The following is a 21,507-nucleotide window of genomic DNA, read 5'->3' as shown; positions in this document are numbered from 1 at the left end:
GCGTATCACGGCTTCTTGGACCGAGACTGGAATTGAAAAACTTATTTCATTTTCACACTCACCGACAAACGTAACTCACAAACTTTGTTACTTATCCAAATCAGTTGTACGCTTAGTGTCTTGAATGGCGTCTTTTACAGCCTCGTCTATTTTCTTGATCATTGAAGTAATGACCGTCACACTTGAAATCAAGACCGTTAAATTTAAAATTTATTTCCTAGATGCCTCTGAATTTGCATTGCTTGTCACGAAGAAACTGCGTTATCTTGGGAATAAGGTTTTGTTTTGATTAAATTAAAAATTATCAAGACTCTCATTTCAGATTTCAGTTGTTACAGGCGAAATAATACTTTCTTTTGACCATTGCGATTTTATTTTTCAATTGCCTTGCTTTGTACAGGGACAGCTTATCTTAGGTCATTGTTTGAAATTACCGGTGATGATCATCAGTATATGTTCTACAAGCAAATTAGTTTGGAAACAAATAAAATGAGAGTGTTAAACCTTGTTTGAGGCCTGAACTTCAACAGATTTTGTAAACGTTTCAATTTTAAATTGAAGCTTTAATAGAGAAAAATATTAAAAACTCAGCTTTTATTTCTAATATTTAACAATTATATGCCATTTTACAATGATTGTTCAGCAATGATTGAAAAAACAGACAAAGAATTTTGAACGATTAATTCAAAAGCTAAATTTACAAATCAACAGACAGAACAAAATGAAAAACTAAGAAGAAGACACAATTCAATATATTTTAATAGCTAAAAATAGCTAGTGTTATAAACTTCCATATCACATGCACGAGAAGAGTAACGAATAATAGTGTAAAAACTGTCAGTCATCAGTAGATTGCATTGTCGTAAATGCACGCAGTGATAGAATTTATACCCTGTACGATAACTCCTACCTCAATGTTCAGCTACTCTAGCATGATCCCATCTCGGTGTTCGGCTATTCTAGCATAAAATTGCCGACTTCCACCGATGCGGCTTAATATACTTCCACCGATGCAACCTAATTTATAAACCGGAGAAATTGCGAGTGAGGAGTAAGTCTCTTCATATCTGGACAATGGAAAACCTAAAAATTTTGAAATTATGAATGCTTGTCGACATTGGAGAAAAACTGTAGTGTGTTAAGTATAAAATTTTCAATTTTTTAAACATTGATTCAGAAGCATGGCAGCAGCACGCAAGGGAATAATATTAATATTAAGTAACTTTTCTACCATCATTTCGGTCAATTGGCGTAGAAGTTTTGCTCGTAAAATGCAACGGAAACCCGAGTTTCCCCTCAAAAAAAAAAAAAAAATTCCATAATGTATTTCCCTCAAAATTGAAGTTATAGCTGCAAAGTTGGAGAAGATTAATGATAGTTTCATGAAATTCGATTGATCCGAACTCATTTGTAGGCATATTTTCGGTAATATTTAAATTCCCTGATGTAAATTGGCCATACACTTGGAAATCAAATTATTTATTGACATATAGCTTAAACAGTTTAAAGTTTAATCATTCTATGCATTTTAAACATTTTTTAATCATTCTATGCAAAAAGTTAACGCTATTTGTGAAAATTCACGTTTAGTGAATTAAATGTGAAAATGAATCAAGTACATTCACATTATTAACTTCATCTAATTCGATCATTAATGTGAATATGTACTCTTTCACTTGAGCTAAATTCACGGTCACTTGAATAATTCAATGATGGAATATAACTCACAGCTTCATTCAATTGCAGGAGATGATATTGAAGCTTCGGAAAGCCGTCCCAAAGACAGCAAATTCCAGCTTCGCAGTCGAATGGTCCTCTAGAAATACAGAGAACTGACATTTAATATTAAGGATTCTAGTAACTGGCTTCGGACCTTAAATATTTAATCAAACGACGGCTGCAGAATCGAGTGAGGCATTTCGAGAAATCTACGCTCCAGTTATATCATTTCCGGAGTGCGAAATTTCTATGTTGGAAAATGTTAGAAGCACGTGGAAGTTTTATTTCTAAATTAAATATCTTGCAGTCATAGGTTTACACGATTTTTACGTATTAAATTTCGGTTAATATTCCCATTTTACGACATTCTGACTCCGAGAACTTTTCCCCCTTCCACTTGACACTTTAAGTGGACAATGAAGGTATTGCGATGCTTCAGCCTAAACCATTATTTTCAATATTAGCTTCAACTTAGAGGAATGACCTATTTTCCATTCCTCTCATTTTTTTTATTTTAGTATCAAAATATGAGTTCTAATTAACTATGAGTTCAAATATGAGTTCAACAAATGATGAGTTCAACAAAATACAAATATGATGAGTTCAACAAAATATGAGTTCTAAATTATGTATATGTCCATATCCTTCATTTTTTTCATACCCTTAGAATTGAGTCTCAGAAGTTGATACGCTTTCATTTATATCTCTTTTCGATGCATTATCTTTTTTAGTTAATTGATCAATGATGATTGAAGATGACGTAGAACTTGTAAAAGTTCAGTGCCTACATCAATTCTCATAGCAGAAATAGAATGCCAGAAGTCCTCATCAATATAAATTAAGTGCCAGAACAAGGCTAGTATTTCTCTCTGAGCTAAACGGCCTCCGCACAGTTTCATCAAATTACGAAAATTTGGCGTCTGGGAGCCATTGGCCACCAAATTGCCTTCTTAATTGAATTAGTTTGTTGATCCATGATCACTAGACTTGGACTTCTATTGCACGCACTTCTAACCTTACACAATTAAATTAACAATTAGTGCTTTTAAAACTATTAATGCTCACTAGATATGTTGTGAGAAGAACCGTGTGAAAGCGAAGCGAAATTTTGAAGATTGTTTCGAGAGGTTTGCCTTGTTACTAAAATTCCCATAGCTGGTTATCAAGTCTTGCACGTACATTGTGGTATTTTTATGATTTAAATGAATATAAAAAATACTTAATTTGAAACTAAAATGAGCTATATAAGTTTGAATGCGTGACTGAATGATAACATTGCGGATGCTAATACATTTTTTTTTCTAAAAAACCAAAGCGCCTCGGGTTTTGAACGCCAAAAAAATTAAATCGAAAAATTTGAGAGCATATTAATAGGAAAGTACGAATCTGTTCTGAAGTCATGATGTACAGGGTGCAAATGTTGAGTTGTTGAATCGATACTTCGATCTATCGCATTTGTTTAAGACTCTACCCTGTAAATTTATTTGAAATTTATTCACTTAAAATTTACATAAATCTGTCCCATTAATCTCAATTTCCTACAGTGCCTTGTCTTTTTGGAAGAAATTCTAGCGAAGATGAATTTTTAGTGAAGTTCCACACAAACAATCAAGATTTAATTTTAAATCACCTTGTCATCTGTCCAACTAATAATAGTTCAAGTATTTCTTAGTTGTTGACAATTGCCGCCGAATTTTGATGGGTGGACAGCTTTGAGGCGATTAAGAAATTAGTTACCTGATAAATGATTAATTTCTTAGGGATAGAGAAATTTGTAAACACAATTTAAAACAACAATTCCTCCTTTTCTATAAAGGAGGAATTGTTTAGTAGAAGTTCAGTTGTGGAACTCACCTCCTAAATTAATTTTACTTAGAGAAAATTCTAGCATTTTCGCGTAACATGTCAGCGAAGCACACTTTTTAGCGCATTTTCTCATTTATGGAAAAAATGCACTATTGTGCTCGCCATGTCCGTCCGTCCATCCGTCCGTCCGTCTGTCCGTCCGTCCGTGACTTCACGTTTTCGTCGACGAGAAAATGCGCTCTCTGTCACTCACAGCAGTGAGTACTGAGTTATATTTTTTGAGTTGAAATTTTTCCTCAGGTCTTTGAGGTTTTTGAGGTTTCTTCTCGTTATTCAGAAAAATGATTTTTCTTAAAACTGAGGGGTTCTATGAAACCGACATAATAGCCGTTTGAAAAAATTTCGACGAGCCAATTTCCAAAGAAATTTTGACGAGTCAATTTTTAAATAAATTTCCACAAATTTCGATGAATGAGTCAGTTTCCAAGGTAAATAGTACATAGTGATAGTACGTAACTGAATTTGTATTATTTACCTTGTTGACAAACTAAAATTTTCTTACGAAGTTTATGATGATGAAGAAATTATTGGAACACCGATCTCCGTCATTTGTTTTTTTTCGAGAAACATTCAAAGAATTGCATTCAGTTGACACACGCTGAATATAAATATTTCACCAGGACGGAAATATCCTACACGCAGAACATACCAAACTGCAGGAAATAAATGTAGAGTTTTAAGCCAACTTCATTTCATTAGAGTTCAAACGATCTCCATGGAGGCTTTTAAGTGCATCAAAGGCTGGTAAAATTACAACGGTCTTCATTAAAGCGTTTTATGACCAGCACTAAACTCTATGAAAAATGGCGCTCTTTTGTGCGATGTTACACAACTCACACAGACCTGTGTTGTGTGTCTTCCGTTATTCAACGGCAGCTGACACAGCCCTGTGTTGTGTGCTTTCCGTTATTCAACGGCAGCTGACACAGCCCTGTGTTGTGTGCTTTCCGTTATTCAACGGCAGCTGACACAGCCCTGTGTTGTGTGCTTTCCGTTATTCAACGGCAGCTNTCTCTTCCGCTATTCAACGGCAGCTGACATAGCCCTGTTTTGTGTTCTTTCCGATATTCAACGGCAGCTGAAACAGCCCTGTGTTGTGTCTCTTCCGTTATTCAACGGCAGCTGACACAGCCCTGTGTTGTGTGAATTTCTTTACACAAGAGCAGCTGACACAGCCCTGAGTTGTGTGACTTTCGTTACACAAGTTATTTTCGAGATAAATCGCTCGTAACTTCGTGACCTCCTAATTCGACATGTTAACTGAATTTTAAAAGGCTTTAATTGTGAAAATTTTACTGAATGCCTCCAATTTATAATGTTTTCAAAACAGTTACTGAAATAATAGTTAAATATTAATATCAATTGTTGAAATAATAAGTTAAACCCGTCGATTAAATGCAAATATAAGAGAAAAATCAAATGATTAGAGAAGTGAAGAAATTCGTCTTCATCCAAATGCTCAATTTTATTTCAGCAGTACTCCGTAAAACACCGAGAAACTGCATTCTCTGTTATCTGTTTTTCACATCTCTGTTCTTATAGTTTCTTGCCATTTTTTCTATTGAAAACTAAAAAATGTACGAGAAGAGTATAAATGCAATCCAAGGCATATATAATTATTTGAAGACATCATCTTCAACAGTACAGTTCCTCTCTGATCGAATATTCTCTGTAAAATATCTCGTGTGGTTTTGCTCTTCGACAGCCAAAAGCCTAATGAATACCATTTAAATTCAAGGAGAGCAGCTCTGAACGCAAATACATCCACATTTGAAACTGGGCTGAACGTCATTGTATTTTGATGCCATTAAAATGAAGTACAAACTCCACGTGCAGAAATGGAGTGCATAGGAATAGGCGAGTTGGAATAAATTTTGTTCTAGCTTCAGAGCTTGGCAGCGGATATGGCTTCAGTCGTCAGTGGATATGGCCTCAGTCCTCTAATCGTTGTGTACACGACAAACTGTGGGCACAAGAGAATAAAGGCAGTCCGGTGGTCTGCTGACAGTGAGATTTGAGCTACACGTTGAATTGGATTGAGGACTTTGAGCTTTTAAATAGAGCAGAAATGGAAAACTGGCAGCTAACGGCTATTCGTAGGTTGATATTCTAATTATAGGTTGATGTTCCATTAATTCAAGAAAATTCGTAGGTTGATATGTGGAAAACGCCTCACCCACGACCGTTCATCAGTGTCCTAGAATATACAGTGGCAAAGTTTGTGCATTTCCGGGAAAATACTGAGAGTTTATTTCTATTCGATTCTTTTCGTTCATCGTTTTACTCCTCGGGTGGGCACGCAACGAAAAAAAGCAAATAATGCAAACTTCACAAATATATAGAATGGAAAATAGCGTCAGTGATAAGTCAAAAAGCATGTCCAAATATGGCAAAGACACGAGATTACGGTGGGTATTATTATCGCTCGTGTGAACAAAATTTCGAGAAAATTAATGATAAAATTCGAGATTTTCACTAATACCCAATAAAAATTTTGATTCCTGTCACCCGCTGTCACAAGGACGCCCAAGCTTGCCTAACGCACGAATTAGCGGCTCTATATATATCCGCTTTAGGTTCCGGTTGTACGAGGGAAATAAGCACCTTATTAGAATCTTGCCTATTCCCTGACAACCGTGCGGCGAGTGCGGTGCGCGCGTTTTTGGCGCCTGATACCTTCGAGATAGACGCGGCCAAATCTGAAAAGCGCGTTAAAAATGCCCCCTTCCCTGATTTCTGTCAGCCGCCCAGAATCTGACAGCTATAAGCGCCTGGTCCTTTTCTGCCCACTCTTGCCCTACTCTCAAGAGACTTTAAAGGCGGCCAGGAGGTTCTGACTAGTCGCTTATTGCGATCAGGTGGCCAACCAGACCCAGAATAACTCTAACGCGAACATAGCAACTCTAGGGCGGAGGCTAAAACATCCTCCGAATTTTGTAAGGGTATATGACATGTGACTCCCGAAAACGGCTCTTAATTAATATGTTGCAGAATATGATAGGCGGCCGATTCAGAGGTGGCCTCCGGCGCCTCTGAACGGAATCTGGATCTCGACTGGGCACAAAAATACTGACGAAACAATACAAACAGTTTCAAAATTTTGACGAAATTAGTACTATCTAAAAGCGTATTTGTACTAAACCTCCGAAATTTTTCCTCTATCAGTTTCCAGTGTTAAAAAATCACTAATTAATGTCTATAAAAACTGCTAGAGAACAAGAAAGAAACTCAAACCAGTTCAACTAAAAATTAACAGTTCACTGAGTGAGGCGTTATAATAGGTGCGTTCCTCAGCTTCATTGCACCGACACCGTTTTTGTCCTAACACGCATAAAAAACCTAGACAATTCCTTTGTCGTGGTGCTTTGTTGTTCGAATACGATGGCCATTAGCGTTCCTTTGTTCCACGTACAGCGACGTGCATCTCGTTAATTATTAAGAAGCATTTTTCAGCCTCTCGTAAATGACCTCGCTGCGCATGATGACGAGCAACTGGGATAACATCGCTTGCAAGAACTAGAAAGAATATTCCCGCAATTTCGCCTTGTAATGAACACGTGTGTCTGTACGCAGCATCATATGGAACTTGAGTAATGAGAATTAAATAGCTAGGATAAATAGCTTTCATTTCGATTACCAAGTAATAAAATGACGGTGCTAGTTTACATTAAAGAAAAGCTCCTGCCGTGCAACTTGATGTGATCGCAGAGGCTTAAATTTCAAAGCATTGCAGTGAGTAACGTTGCCTCTACCCAGTGAAAATTTACAGACGCGGCAGCTTTGGATTACCAGAAGCTAGGGCGACTCCAAATTTTGTTAGGGTAAGTAGCCTTTATCTTAGAACTTCAAGACAGGGTAATTTTATGATGCGCGTTGCAGCGTTTCAATTCATAACGTTGAAATTAATTGTTGAAATTCAAAGAAACTACTTAGAAAAGAAGTAACTGAAGGATCCATTGTTCTCTATTTCACTCGATCAGAAAATTTTTCCATGATAATATCAGAAGGTTTCAAATATTACGGTGCAGTGCCATTAGTATTACTCCCGGCTAATTCAAGTTTGCACAACAACGCTGAAAAACATCTGCCTGTAGCGTCCTCCTGAACTTCCTTTAATAAATTACTCCGCGTAGGCCTCTCCTGACAACTTTTAATTAAGTTTCAACACTGGCAATCATCGCCTGAACTAATTTAAAGCTGAATATAAAATTAAATTTATTTATTTCAAATATACTCTCATAATGATTAAAGAGCGTATTTTAAAATGGCTTTCTTTGGTTTGGAAAAACCTTCTTACCTAATTTGTTTCAATGAAATCAGGGAACTGAAAAATGTAACAATTATATCACAGTAGACGCTCCGAATCAAAGAGAAGACCAAGTAAACTTTCCCAATTAACTTTTGATATCATTTAATTGCTTAACTTACAGAGCGCATTTGAATATTTTGGCCAGTGTTCCCGGCTCAGAACGATGCAGTTCATTATACGCAGTACTGGCTTAAGTAATTAGCCGGTCTGAGTTCAGAATTTATTTCAGGACTAGCATTTCAAGCTTGAGTGATTCATTCATTTGCTGTAAGCCTGTGTAATAATATTAGACGATCGTTCTAATAGTACAAGTCATTTGTAATATTGACTAATATAATGCGAAATGAAACACAGTAATCTGATTAATGTTGGGGACATCGCCAATATCATGCAGAACATTTGTAATATTGAATTGGGCAGGGCTGCACGCAGCGTAGAATTCGTCCAAATTTCACGTCATTTTAAAATTGCTAATCATTATTTGGCTGCTGACCTGTGGTATTAGAAATTCATAGTTTGATGTCTTACTGATTAGGGAACTGTAGAGGAATTTAATAAACACTGACACATTGATTTAAATTGGTACCAAAAAATACATTCGGATAGCAAGTTTAAAGATGCATTCTAATCGATTAGATCACATTTTATTCCAGATTCTTCTTGCAATCTTTTTCATCTGCATGTTAAAATATGAATGAGCAAAGATAAGGCAAAATTTGAAATAAACTATAGTGGGGGTTTCAGCGGGGATTGTATATTTGTATGTAATTATGCTATTACAATTATATCAAATAATTATATTTATGATTGGAGGAGGTTTTATCTACGTAAGTTCCTGCAGCGCAATGATCAATTAACTCATATACAAATGAAATGCAAAAAGCGATAATGCTTTACAACGAAATAAAATTTTCAACCTTCTATGACAATACTTCAGATATTTTCATCCATGTAATACAGTCATTCAATCCATTCGATTGACCTTGTAATAAAATTATTTAAATAAATTCTTGATTTAGCATTCATCATTTTTACTCTCAACCTGATCAATTTAAGGTGCTGTAGGAAATTTACATAAATAAGTTACATTTTTGTCACACGAAATTTTCACATATAATTTTACGATTTTAGCAGAATAACAAAGAGCATGTGCCTTGTATATAAGGAAGTCTCAAGTCACAGGTTGTTCAGTAGCTGCTGGTGTGTGGCGGCGTGAGGGTGTCGGGCGGTCCTTGTCTAGCAGCTCTCGAGATCACCGACCTTGGCCACATCAGAAGCATTGAGAACTTTTAACATCGAATAAATTGAGGTTTTAATTTTAAAAATGAACCGTTGTTGGAAGTGGTTATTTGAGGTTAAATATTAATCTAAAAATGCCTGTAATGTACCTACATGACATGAAAATAAATTTTTTATTCCATGATAAGTAATTGCTTTCAAAAGTATGTGTTAATGCGTATAAAACCTGAAAGTAAATTACAACGTGGTGCTACAGAACACGATTGAGCAGGAAATGCGTGTAAAATGCCGAGCATTGCATTCCCCTCATATCATTTTAGAACCCTCAGCCCTCAGAACCCTCGGCTCTCAGTTCTAGGTCACCGCCTTATTAGTAAGTGGCGTTCATCCTATGTAGTGTAAAATTTTGTTTATTGTTAAACTCATCTTGCATGCCGGGTTATTGTAAATGAGAATCTTTTTACCCGAAATAATAAAAAATAATATTGTTATCCGTCTTATAACATTTTGTTATTTTTAACCACTTACGAACGCTGTTAACCGTAAATGTTCGTTATCATGATTCGATTTTGTTAATTTTTTAATTAATTATTTCAAAAAAATTGTTATTATGTAGAAGCCCTTGAAGCTCAGTAATAAATTTGAGCATGGAAAATAGAACGTTCTCAAGGCTGAAATCTTGAATAAAAAGTGTTCAGAGATTTTTTTTTTAAATTTTAGTGACTGATTTTTTGACGTTGGTTGTACTATGAATCAGGAATTTCCCTGATTCCACGCAACTTGGAAAACTGCTATTACATTCCTAAATGCGCTAAATTTACGAATTACAATCGTTACGAATTATATCTTATACTTAATATCTCTACGAATCGTTTCTCATTATTACCATCACTACGAATTATTTCTTATTATAACCATCACTACGAATCATGTCTCATTATAACCATCACTACGAATCATGTCTCATTATTACCATCACTACGAATAATTTCTTATTATTACCATCACTATGAATTATATCTTATTATTAACAACACTACGAATCATTTCTTATTATTACCATCACTATAAATTATTTCTCAATATTACCATCACTACGAATTATTTCTAATTATTACCAACACTACGAGTAATTTCTTATCATCACCATAACTACGAATCATTTCTCATTATAACCATCACTATGAATAATTTCGTATTATTACCATCATTACGAATTAAGGAATATTTTCATTACCAATCAGATTAATATGAGGAGTTTAAACCTGAAGAATAATTTACATGTCATTATCTTTTGCCGTAAAATAATTTTTTTAACGATATTTAAAACTCCAGGTCACTGCGAGCAGAAATTTTTCTTTATTTTGATGGCAGTCCCATTAACTAATGACTGTTAATGTGCAATTAGCTCAGGGCTGAGTGGAATTAACTGTAATTATGTTCGCATCTTATTAAGCTTCCAAGGATAGTCGAGTGGATCTAATCAAAATAGTTTACTGGTGACTATCATCCACTAGTCTTTATCGCAGTCACTGCCATTGATGGTTCTAATTAGTGTTTTTGTTCGCGTAAATCATTCACTAGTTATTGTATCAGTCATTGATATTGTTCGCGTAAATCATTCACTAGTTATTGTATCAGTCACTGATATTGTTTGCGTAAATCAATTATTATTATTGTATCAGTCACTGATATTGTTTGCGTAAATCATTCACTAGTTATTGTATCAGTCACTGATATTGTTCGCGTAAATCATTCACTAGTTATTGTATCAGTCACTGATATTGTTCGCGTTAATCATTCACTAATTATTGTATCAGTCATTGATATTGTTTGCGTTATTTATTCACTAGTTATTGTATCAGTCATTGATATTGCTTGCGTAAATCATTCACTAGTTATTGTATCAGTCATTGATATTGTTTGCGTTAATCATTCACTAGTTATTGTATCAGTCCCTGATATTGTTTGCGTAAATCATTCACTAGTTATTGTATCAGTCATTGATATTGTTCGCGTTAATCATTCACTAGTTATTGTATCAGTCACTGATATTGTTTGCGTAAATCATTCACTAGTTATTGTATCAGTCATTGATATTGTTTGCGTTAATTATTCAATTCACTAGTTATTGTATCAGTCACTGATATTGTTTGCGTTAATCATTCACTAGTTATAGTATCAGTCACTGATATTGTTTTGTTTGCGTAAATATTTCTCCAGTTGTTGCATGAATCGCTGATATTTTCGGATCTAATATGCATGGGTGGTTGGATATAATAACATTCATTTGTTATCATTTCAGACGCTCGTATTGACTGATGAAATACTTGTGAAAATTATTACGCATTTTTTAACTCATGCACAATTAAATATGAATAATAATTAATGAAATTCATTGATTTTCAATGCTTGTCAGATTACCAGTCTCCGAGGCACAGATTTTATTTATTTTTAGCGCAATTCGTATCCGTGATGAAAATTTAACGCTGCTTATCAATTTTACAATAGGTCGTAGAATATATAATTTCCTAAGTTGACAGTATCATCATTCTGTTTTATTTTTTTTTTAATTTCTACCCTTTTTCAAACGCTGAAAGCAAAGTTTTAAAATTTAAATTTCACGTGCTTTTCTCAACGCAAATTTATTGTATCATCTTACTGACTCATTTTTGCAGCAATGAACAGCAAATAAATAATAATAAATTTATGAACAAAGAAACACCCAATTAATTATTCTATAACTGGAGAAAAACTTGTAAAATATTATATAATAATAAAATAGAACGATAATTCAGGTAAAATTTGAGTATTACAATAAAGCCAACTTGTATAAAATTATATTCACACACGTGTCTTAACTTCCACGAATTTAAGCTATACACATAAGCCGAGTTCAAAGCCTGAACTCAGAATGAACATGGCTGCCGACCTCTCACAGCCAGACCTTCTTTGTGATGCCATGCAATATGTCGCAATAAACCTGCCGTCCAGCGAGCATTCATCTCAATTGCCTGAAAATTTTTGAAATTCCAAACTGCAGTCCTTATAGCTTATCTCTTGACCGGCAGCACAGAGAAGATTTTTGATAAACAATACATGCTATGGTAAAGGGCACTTACTAACGAGTACGGTTAGGAGTACGTTCTCAATTTTAATATGTAAAATGTTCATTAGTAGTATTTAATTTTAGTATTATATGTTCACTTCCTACTAGAATAGAATCTAGGCATATATTTGATACAAACTTTCGGTGCCTAAAAACTCAATTCTTTACTTTACATTCCACTCTCTACTCTAAATCAACACACTCAAACACTGTGCCATCGAAAGAGCGGGAATTTCGAGCATTTTATATGAAACTAAAAGGAGCACAAAAGCTGAGGCTTTTTCCTGTTTGCTTGAGGCAAACAGACGATGGTGAGGGTTTACTCAGACCAGAGGAGTAATCATACAAAATGTGGTGCAAGTGGCATGAAAATGTTAGAATTGTAGAATTTTTGTAATCGAGAGTAGAGATAATAAAAGTGAGAGAAGTGAGTGTCGTAGGAAGAAAATAATATGAATATAAATTTAGCGCTTTTTCCTAATATATCGCGATCAATTATTTAAGTGTTTTTTTACATCGAATACAATTTACAATAGGATAAAATCTCGATAATGGGAAAAATAACTTAGATTTACAATTTCTTGTCTTGAAACCGCTTAGTGAAGTTATTTTATTATACGTATTGAAAAAAATCCAATGTTGAGTAACTTACTTCGAGTTCTTAAAATAAGTTTTGGTTCTGATCGTACCAAGGGAGACAATAATTGACTATTGATGTGACAAATAATCTTTTATTGCATTGTTCCAGGAAAATTCGCTAGGTTTGTTCAGAATGTTTCCTAATATATCATGTAAAGCTGTTTTTAAGAAAATTAGCAGAAATAGTTTCGTATTAGTTTGCTTCCGTGTTACATCAGTTAATTCATGCTAAAGTTGAAATAACTTTCATGTCATTAGCGCGATTGAGCGAAACAGAAAAAGTTGACAATTCCCCGTGACTAATGCAACAAGTTATGTAGGCAATTATTCTACATTATGTCAGTCCATATACACTATCCATTTCTGGATCTCGATAAAATTGAGGTATAACACTTGTTTTATGTCCATCTTCTGGTGCTAACCTATAACGATTTAACAAATGCAATCAATTATATTCCAATAATATTCTATTATTCTATTTATATTCTATTAATTAATAAAGTAATTCATAGGTGTGTATTAAGTTAGCCTCGGCTGCTTGATGGTAGTAATGGGAGTAATTAATCTCTGCCAAACCTTGGTTGCAGGAATAACATAGTTGGTCCTGTTCAACCTAATATTCCAATGTGTTACGGCGTAATGAATAGGCCGAGATTGCGGTAATCATTATGGAATGGGGTGATTTAAACACTGTGTATCACTTGGATAATTTATACACAATAATTTTTGGTTGCTCCGTCTAAAAAAGTGAGATTTTGTTATGTATTTGTCAGTCTATTTGAATGTTTCTTCTCAATATTGAACTTCTAATCTTCTTCTAAGGTGTCCGTTTTGAACTTTTTACGTGGAATATTAATACGAATGAACTTAAAAATGCCTTGGCCTTATTAAAATAATAAAAAAGGCCTTTTTAAAAAAGCCTTGGCCTTATTTGAAAAAAATCTAAAAAGTTTTGAAGCCACGGCGGGGAGAACGCTGCTGATAAATACAAAAAAAAAATATAATCAAATTTGCGAGAAATGGCGAGGAATTTTCCCGGAATTGAATTCCAAAGATGAGGGCCATCAGTCAATGAATGCTTGAGGTATCGCAACTCCGATTCTCTCGCATTGAATTGGAAGAAAAGCCTTCCTAACTGGAAGTGTAACGAATGTCTGAATATGAAATCCTAGAAATGTATTACATGCCAGATTAAAAAAAATTGTGGTGTAGGTGCGACTTCGAAATTGAATTTTATTTAAATTCGATTGAAGCTTAACCATGTACAGCTTTCTAAATGATGGCGAGAAGCTAAAATAGTGAAACTTCTGGACGTGATTATGGACTATATATCAATTATCAGAAAACTTTCAGCTAATCTTGGTTAATAGGATAATAAGGAAGAGCATCATAACTTAATAAAATATTCTTCATTACATTTCAACATCCATTGAAATCTGCCAATCAATCCTTTGTTCCTCTTGTCGTCATGGTCTTTTCGCATGCAATAAACGTAGTCTCGAGTTCAAGGCTTGGAATTTCCGCGTATATTCTATTGTTTTCCAATTGTTGTTACGTGCCAAGAATTCATTTAAGTTGTTGTTGGCCTGGTCACGATCTTGTACGACGTCTTGAAGCTTTATGGACTTCCTCAAACAAATAACAAACACGAATTGCATTCTTTATATATTTTTCCACGCACTGGTCACTGAATTTCCAGTGCCTCCGGTCCGCTATGAAGATAAATGTCTGGGTTAGATGACCCCTTTGTGGGAAGATTTTTTCGGCCAGACATTCAGGAACGTTTGAAAAAATATCGAGAGGCATTTCCCATCGATAGGATTTAGCTCAAAATTTCAACGAAAAGAAAGAACTTAGTGGGTTCATGTACGATAAAGCTTATAACATGTAACAGAATAGTTAATAAACACGTTCCGCACCATCACAGAAAATTTTTTTACTTTTCTTCATTGAAAAAGAATTTATTTGATTGATTGTAAAATTTTTGTAAAAGTTATTCGAGAAAATGAAATAAACCCTAAAAAGGTTCTTTTGCATATTTGCGGGCGAACTCTTGATAGCAATTCTCCAACACGGAAAAGATTTATTGTGTCAAGAGGGACCGCGTTTACATTGCACAATATTTATTGCAAAATTTTTTCTTTGTTATTGTTTAGATTAAATTTCGACGTTCCTGCGTGAAAACAAGTGCACATCGTAGGGTGGCAGCGTGGTTGTTTTTAGAGCTTGCATGGAACTCTGCAGGATATCTGGGCACGTTCGGCCGAAATGCTCGTTACTGAAGCATAAACTTTCAGCTTCAGACTTTGAGAGTTCGCGCGAAAGCTAAGTTCCACTAGAGCGTGCAATTTACGATACAAAACAAAATAAACTCTCCTTGTTAGATAGTTTTTATTTTCGGGAAAATTTCAACAAGCAAAACTCTTTCGTTTTGCCATCCTTCGAAACAAAATGGTTGCATGCCACTGACTTATGAGATAGTTTTTCTAGTAAATTTCCTAGAAGTATACAAAAGTTAGTAAAATAAATTGTTGGTGTCGCCATTATTAAACTTTGGCGCTACAAGTTAGAAACATGCCCCTACAATAAAGAGAATCGCATGAGCTCTTCGTTAGTAGTGTTTTCAAAAAATATTTTAGAATTAATCTCAGGAACTTGTGTTAGAGGGTGGATTTTTGTAATATTCAACTCATTGTATCTTCGATCTTTTGGTGTTGAAAGGTAAACTATACCAGGACCGATTAATCAAAACATCCTCCAGTAAAAGAAATTCAATTTTTATACAAGTCCATTGGCTCGTCGGTGATTGGTTTTATGTTGAAAATTCTTCCAATTTTCATCGACGAATCTTCAATTTTTTTATACCTGTAATTTTTACAATTGGAGAATCTACTTTTTGTCGCTCAGTAAACTTAAGCAAGCAATAAATTTATTTTCTCTGCAAATAGCAGAAGCAAAATGCAGAATCTCTTGGTGATTTAATAAACTGTGGAGCCTGAAGGCAGTTGATTTGAACGTTTCTTTCGTACCCTGAGCTTCATTCACAATTTTGCATTGCTGGTAACAACTCAGATTGTCTATCATAATAGACTGCTTGGATATATCAAACAATACCTTGTCTTTTTATGTAGGAGGGAAGATATAGGAAATAATGATAGTTTTGTCACTTAGTAATCAGATATAGCAGTATTAAATATTCCAGTCCCGTTTTTCGTTTTGATTTCCAAGAAACGACAACCTAGACATACAGATTTTTTATGAAGATTAATAATTTGTAAAATGTAAATAACGCTCCTAACCAATTACAATTTCTCTGCCCAGGTTTAGTCAAAAATGCAAGACTGGAAAATTTTATTCATATGGATTTTGCTGGGACTCATCAATGAAGTACATGGAAACGCAAGAGGAGGTTCAGTGGATGTGCTGGGTGTGCCGCCAGGCGCGTCTCATGAAGAACGTCTCGTATCCGCACGATCTTTCCTGCACCAAACAACTTTACTTGTGGGGTATGTACTTTTTTGCGCATTTTCTCATTTATGGAAAAAATGCGCTATTGTGCTCGCCATGTCCGTCTGTCTGTCCGTCCATGACTTCATATTTTCGTCGACGAGAAAATGCGCTCTCTGTCACTCACTGCAGTGAGCACTGAGTTATATTTTTTTGATGAATCACAACCATATGAGGTAATAGTACATACATAACTATTTATTTATGAGGTAAGTAATATTTTTGACTCATCATTATAATCAGTAGGTTAATGATCATTATCATTATGATCATCCTCAATCATTTTCATTGAAATAAATAGATTTTAACCAGGAATTTAAAAGCAAAGAAAATACCACAAAAATTCACCATATCTTTATAAGAGAAAACGTTTCGGAGTCCAGCTCCATCGTCAGTTATACATTACATGTTTGTAATATATTAAGAATATATTACAAACAAACCACTTGCCTATTGCTGTGTGATAGATTTAGATACTGTAGATCATCATCAAACTGTGGATGATAGATTTAGATAGATTTAGAAGATAGATCATCATCAAACAAGTGAATTGTAGACATGAGTGCAAAATTGGTTTCTTCGGAAAAAACGTATGTTTTGTTTTCATGATTTAGTTTGCAATGCATTTTTATTATCAATGGATATTCGGGTTCATGAAGGATTAATATCAAGTTTTTTACTTCAGAAAATTACTCGAAATCTTCGTATAAGAGAACCTCAGAAAGTTATATCCTTAGATTATCCTCATTATATTTATACCGCATCAAAATTCTCATATATTCCTTTTTCCAAAGGTTCTTATATCTCACCATTGGTCTGACATAACTGACAAAACATTAGTTTGTACGTATATTAACAAAATCCGTCACTCATGGATTGAATTTGAGCCCAAAAAGCAGAACTTCCCGAAGACGCAGCCCGGCCTTACATGCATGGAATTCAACAACTTCCAATAACGTAACTCAACTTCGAGTTACGCAGCGTCGCCGTCACTGAAAATTATGGGGAGAAGCTCCCGTAAACTTGTCCAATGTATGTCAGGAAATATCGAGCTTAGTCTGAGGTAAACGAGCTGCAAGATTCTGCTCGCGTGAAGGCAACGCAACCGATGTTATTTAGAAAAACGGAATTTAAAAAGGAAAAATAGACACAAAGTGAATTTTTGACATTATAAGATTACTTGTACAAGGATTTGGAAACGTTACTTGATTTTTTAGTTCAAAGGATAACAGGAATAATTAAAATTTCACCTATGATTTCAGAGACGGGAGTGACTAAGGAATTTTATATTTGACGCTCTATTGACACACCGGATTTAGTTTTTCATTATGTGTAAATATTTTACCAAATTTTGAGCTTAGCTATGATTACATCGATATTTTCGGTGGCTTCTGAATTAATGAGCTCTTATTTCCATTTCTGACCTTTAGTTTGTATTTAGTCAACGCTTACCAAGGCTATTTACTTAGAATGATTCAGTACGGAGAATTTATAACGATTCCATACGGATCCGGTTCAATGATATGGGTGCTATAAGTTTAGGCTTTTAATTCATAACATGGTGGTTGTCAAGATGGAACAGATAATTTTGTTTTTACTGCTTTTGTTTGCTAAGAAACGCTCTTCAGCTTTGGCGTCTACAAAATCAAAATGCTGGTTTTCTTTTAATATTAAAGATTATTTGTAGGCCGCTTATTAGGAAGCCCGAAAGTTTCAAGAATTTGTACAGCATTAAATGGGTCCATGTATAACAGCCTTTAAAATAGGTAAATATTTTTTTGTCCAGGATTTTCGTGCCAAACAAATAGTTTCATCAGTAACCACTGTTGTTTTGTTTTTGATCTTGATTTAGTTGATGAATGTGCACTAGCATTTCGTTCACAGCTTAACATTCAATATTGTGTAATTGATGCTGTAGAATTTCAAAAATTTTCAACAATTTACGGTAATTTGCTTCTAATAGGTATTGTCGATCATATTTTGGCGCAACAGGAGTAATAAAAATTGAAAAAATGGTACAATCCACTTCACTAAACCAACGGATTTTAAATTCAGTATTTCAGTATAAATTATGAAATGGTGCAAAGTTTCCCATCCATGTTTGCTATGAGACAACCAGAATGAGATACATCCCGTGATAGTCAAGACTTGATCTTTAATAGTGCAGGAAGCTCAAATGCCACTGGTTACCTTGTAACAGCTTAAATCTTAACCATGCATCTAAACGTTACCAAATTCTTTCACTATTTAAAGACACAATCTTAAAATAAACTTGAAAGCACCCTTAAATTGGTGGCCACTCACCTCATGCAAGCGATGCCGCGGAATTTAATTTTATTACAGAGCAGAGAAACGTTACCAAATTCTTTCTCTATTTAAACACACAATAGTAAATTAGACTTGAAAGCATCCTAAAATTGGTGGCCACTCGCCTCTTGCAAGCAATGCCGTGGAATTTAATTTTATTACCGAGCAGAGACCTTTAATTTTGCAGAGCCCGGCGTCTAAGATGGCCTCTCGAGGGCTCAAAGAACAGCACTCAGGCTCGCAGAACCTCTTCGCTGCAAGGCCTTCTTGAACTGCAGAGATCTAAAGTAGCGGCGCAGGTGAGAAGACAACGCACAAGAAGCGGGAAAAATTTGAACTTGAATGGAAAGTAATTGGTCTCGATGGCGCTGAAATACGTTGACTTGAAGTGTGCCTGAATGAAGTCATTGCAGTAGACGACGCAAGGCAACTACTAGTGTCTGAATACACAGTTGAAATTCAGGGGTTTTAAAAGTCTTTTTAAATGTTCATTTAATAATTAACGATATAATTATGCTAATTCGTAGTGCCCGAATTTACCTGTTTCAGAATTATTTTTTGATCTCAACTTCGTTTCTATAATTTTGTTGACTTTTTTGGCGAAGTCAAAAGCATTTCTCTATTATTTTTGTGAGTGCCAGATACATATTACTTATTATATGCGTATAAAAGTCGGTATTATTATCTATATTATAGTCTTTAATAATAATTACCACACGATCATTATGGTGCGGTACAGATGTGGTCCCTGGAGGTGCCGTGTGGGGCTCAGTACCGCAACGCCGTGCAGCTGCTGCTGGAGCAGCTCGATGCTCTCAAGCGCATCATCAACGCACACGCACGGTATGATGCACCACCACGCACGGTATGATGCACCACAACGCACGGTATGATGCACCATCACGCACGGTATGATGCACCATCACGCACGGTATGATGCTCCATCACGCATGGTATGATGCTCCATCACGCACGGTATGATGCACCATCACGCACGGTATGATGCACCACCACGCACGGTATGATGCACCACCACGCACGGTTTGATACACCATGCACGGTATGATGCACCACCACGCACGGTATGATGCACCACAACGCACGGTATGATGCACCACCACGCACGGTATGATGCACCACCACGCACGGTATGATGCACCACCACGCACGGTATGATGCACCACCACGCACGGTATGATGCACCACATCATCAAAGTTGGTGTGGTGAGATGACTTGATTCCTCTACATCTTATTGGGTGTGAGTTATTAGTTGTTAGCATAGTCATTGTTATTGCATTACGAGGGAATGCGTTGGTGGCAAGGCCTATTTTTATTTTTAGGAGTAAAATCTTTGGTCCACAGCTGAGCTCCCGTGTGATGCACTTGATATTAAAGTATTATAGTGATTTATTATTTCAATGTACATGATTAATTTAAATTGTAATAGCGTGGAAATTTTAAGATGTTTATAAGTTGAAAATTTATTTTTATGCTTCAACGCAAACAATTTTACATTCTAGTATTGTACATTCGACAATGAAGAATTTCCTGCACATTTTTCTCTACGTTATAGATATGGCTGGTTGGTTTCGATAGATCATAAAAAGTAAAAGATTTGCACCAAATTACAATGATTTTTAATTTGTATAATTACAATTGAGAAAAAATATACGCGATCACTTCGCGAAAAAAATGTACGCAAATTCTAAGTCTGACAGGCATAAAGACAGCTTTTATGACGCTGCCTCGTCATTCTGGTTGAATGCCACTCAAAAAATTCCTGATTCTAAGCACGGACAATTTCCGAAGAAACGCCGCTTCTCCAGTTTATTTTATAAATAGTTTTTTTTGGGTGCGAGTTTATCGAGTTTTTGCACTTTATTCAGACTGGCAGCTTTCGCCTTTTATATCGTCCACAATGTCGACGCTCGTGATCTTGTTAGGAGACTTTGAAGCCTCAAAACGCCACAAAACTTGCAGCAATATTCCAAGTCGATGCAATCTGTAAAACGTATAAAGTCTTGACAAAATTTACGACCTACACAAATTTTTTATGTTCATAAATAAAGTGACTTATAAAGTTTATCAACAAACCTACACGCTGAATACGATTTAATTCTTTTATATTCAATCCTCTAGCATGTTATATTAATTAACGGCTCGGTAATTAACACAATATGATATAAAAAATAGAATAAGACGGGATTCTTTAATATTACCTGGGCTTTTAAACTTCATTGTAATAATGTAACGGACAAAATGTTTTCCAACGCTGCCATAATTTTTCAGAGTGATTCATACTGAAATTGAAACAAAATTCCTATTTGTTTTTACTTGGCTGCGATATCCGGCATTCAGTAAGCCGCTTGCCATGCGAAATAAAAATTTTTATTCGTTGCATATCATCTCCAGCATTGAGTGTCGAAAAACACGGAAGTAAGGATGCGTTTTCAAGCTGCATCCTTTTGCGTATTTTCTAAACATTACATAATAACCGTACGTAGATAAAAAGTTCCTGATATTTTTTTTAGGAAAACTGTCTTAATCAGCAGGTATAGCGAAAGAATTCTTAATTATTATAGACATAAATGCTCGAATAGCGTAATAATTAATGGAAATTTTTTCGAAATGATTTCGATTACCGGTTATTTCTTCAGTTTTTAATTTGTATTAGAGGACTAATTCTCATATCTGTCTCATAGTCATTAATAGGTTTTGATGCTGAACCTTCTTTCTTCTTACAATAGAGAATCGGAATCTTGATTACACATTTCTTTATTCCAAAGTCATGGCATCGTTAACAGGATCAAT

The 21,507-nt window shown here is 35.1% G+C and overlaps 1 protein-coding gene across 1 annotated transcript; it reads left to right on the top strand.

Annotated features, from left to right (window-relative positions):
* Positions 1-9,106: 9,106 nt before the first annotated feature.
* On the top strand, positions 9,107-19,566 carry LOC108666697. Its single transcript, XM_018153614.2, has 4 exons — positions 9,107-9,506; positions 16,203-16,387; positions 18,883-18,994; positions 19,435-19,566. Exons 2-4 carry the CDS (start codon positions 16,215-16,217, stop codon positions 19,564-19,566), a joined length of 417 nt encoding a protein of 138 aa, XP_018009103.2. The 5' UTR covers positions 9,107-9,506; positions 16,203-16,214.
* The last annotated feature ends 1,941 nt before the right edge of the window (positions 19,567-21,507 follow it).

Source organism: Hyalella azteca, unplaced genomic scaffold (genome assembly GCF_000764305.2).
Source record: "Hyalella azteca isolate HAZT.00-mixed unplaced genomic scaffold, Hazt_2.0.2 contig17103, whole genome shotgun sequence".
Classification (NCBI taxonomy): Eukaryota; Metazoa; Arthropoda; class Malacostraca; order Amphipoda; family Hyalellidae; genus Hyalella; species Hyalella azteca.
Note: the sequence above shows the minus strand (reverse complement) of the source record. Positions and strands in the feature narration are given on the sequence as shown.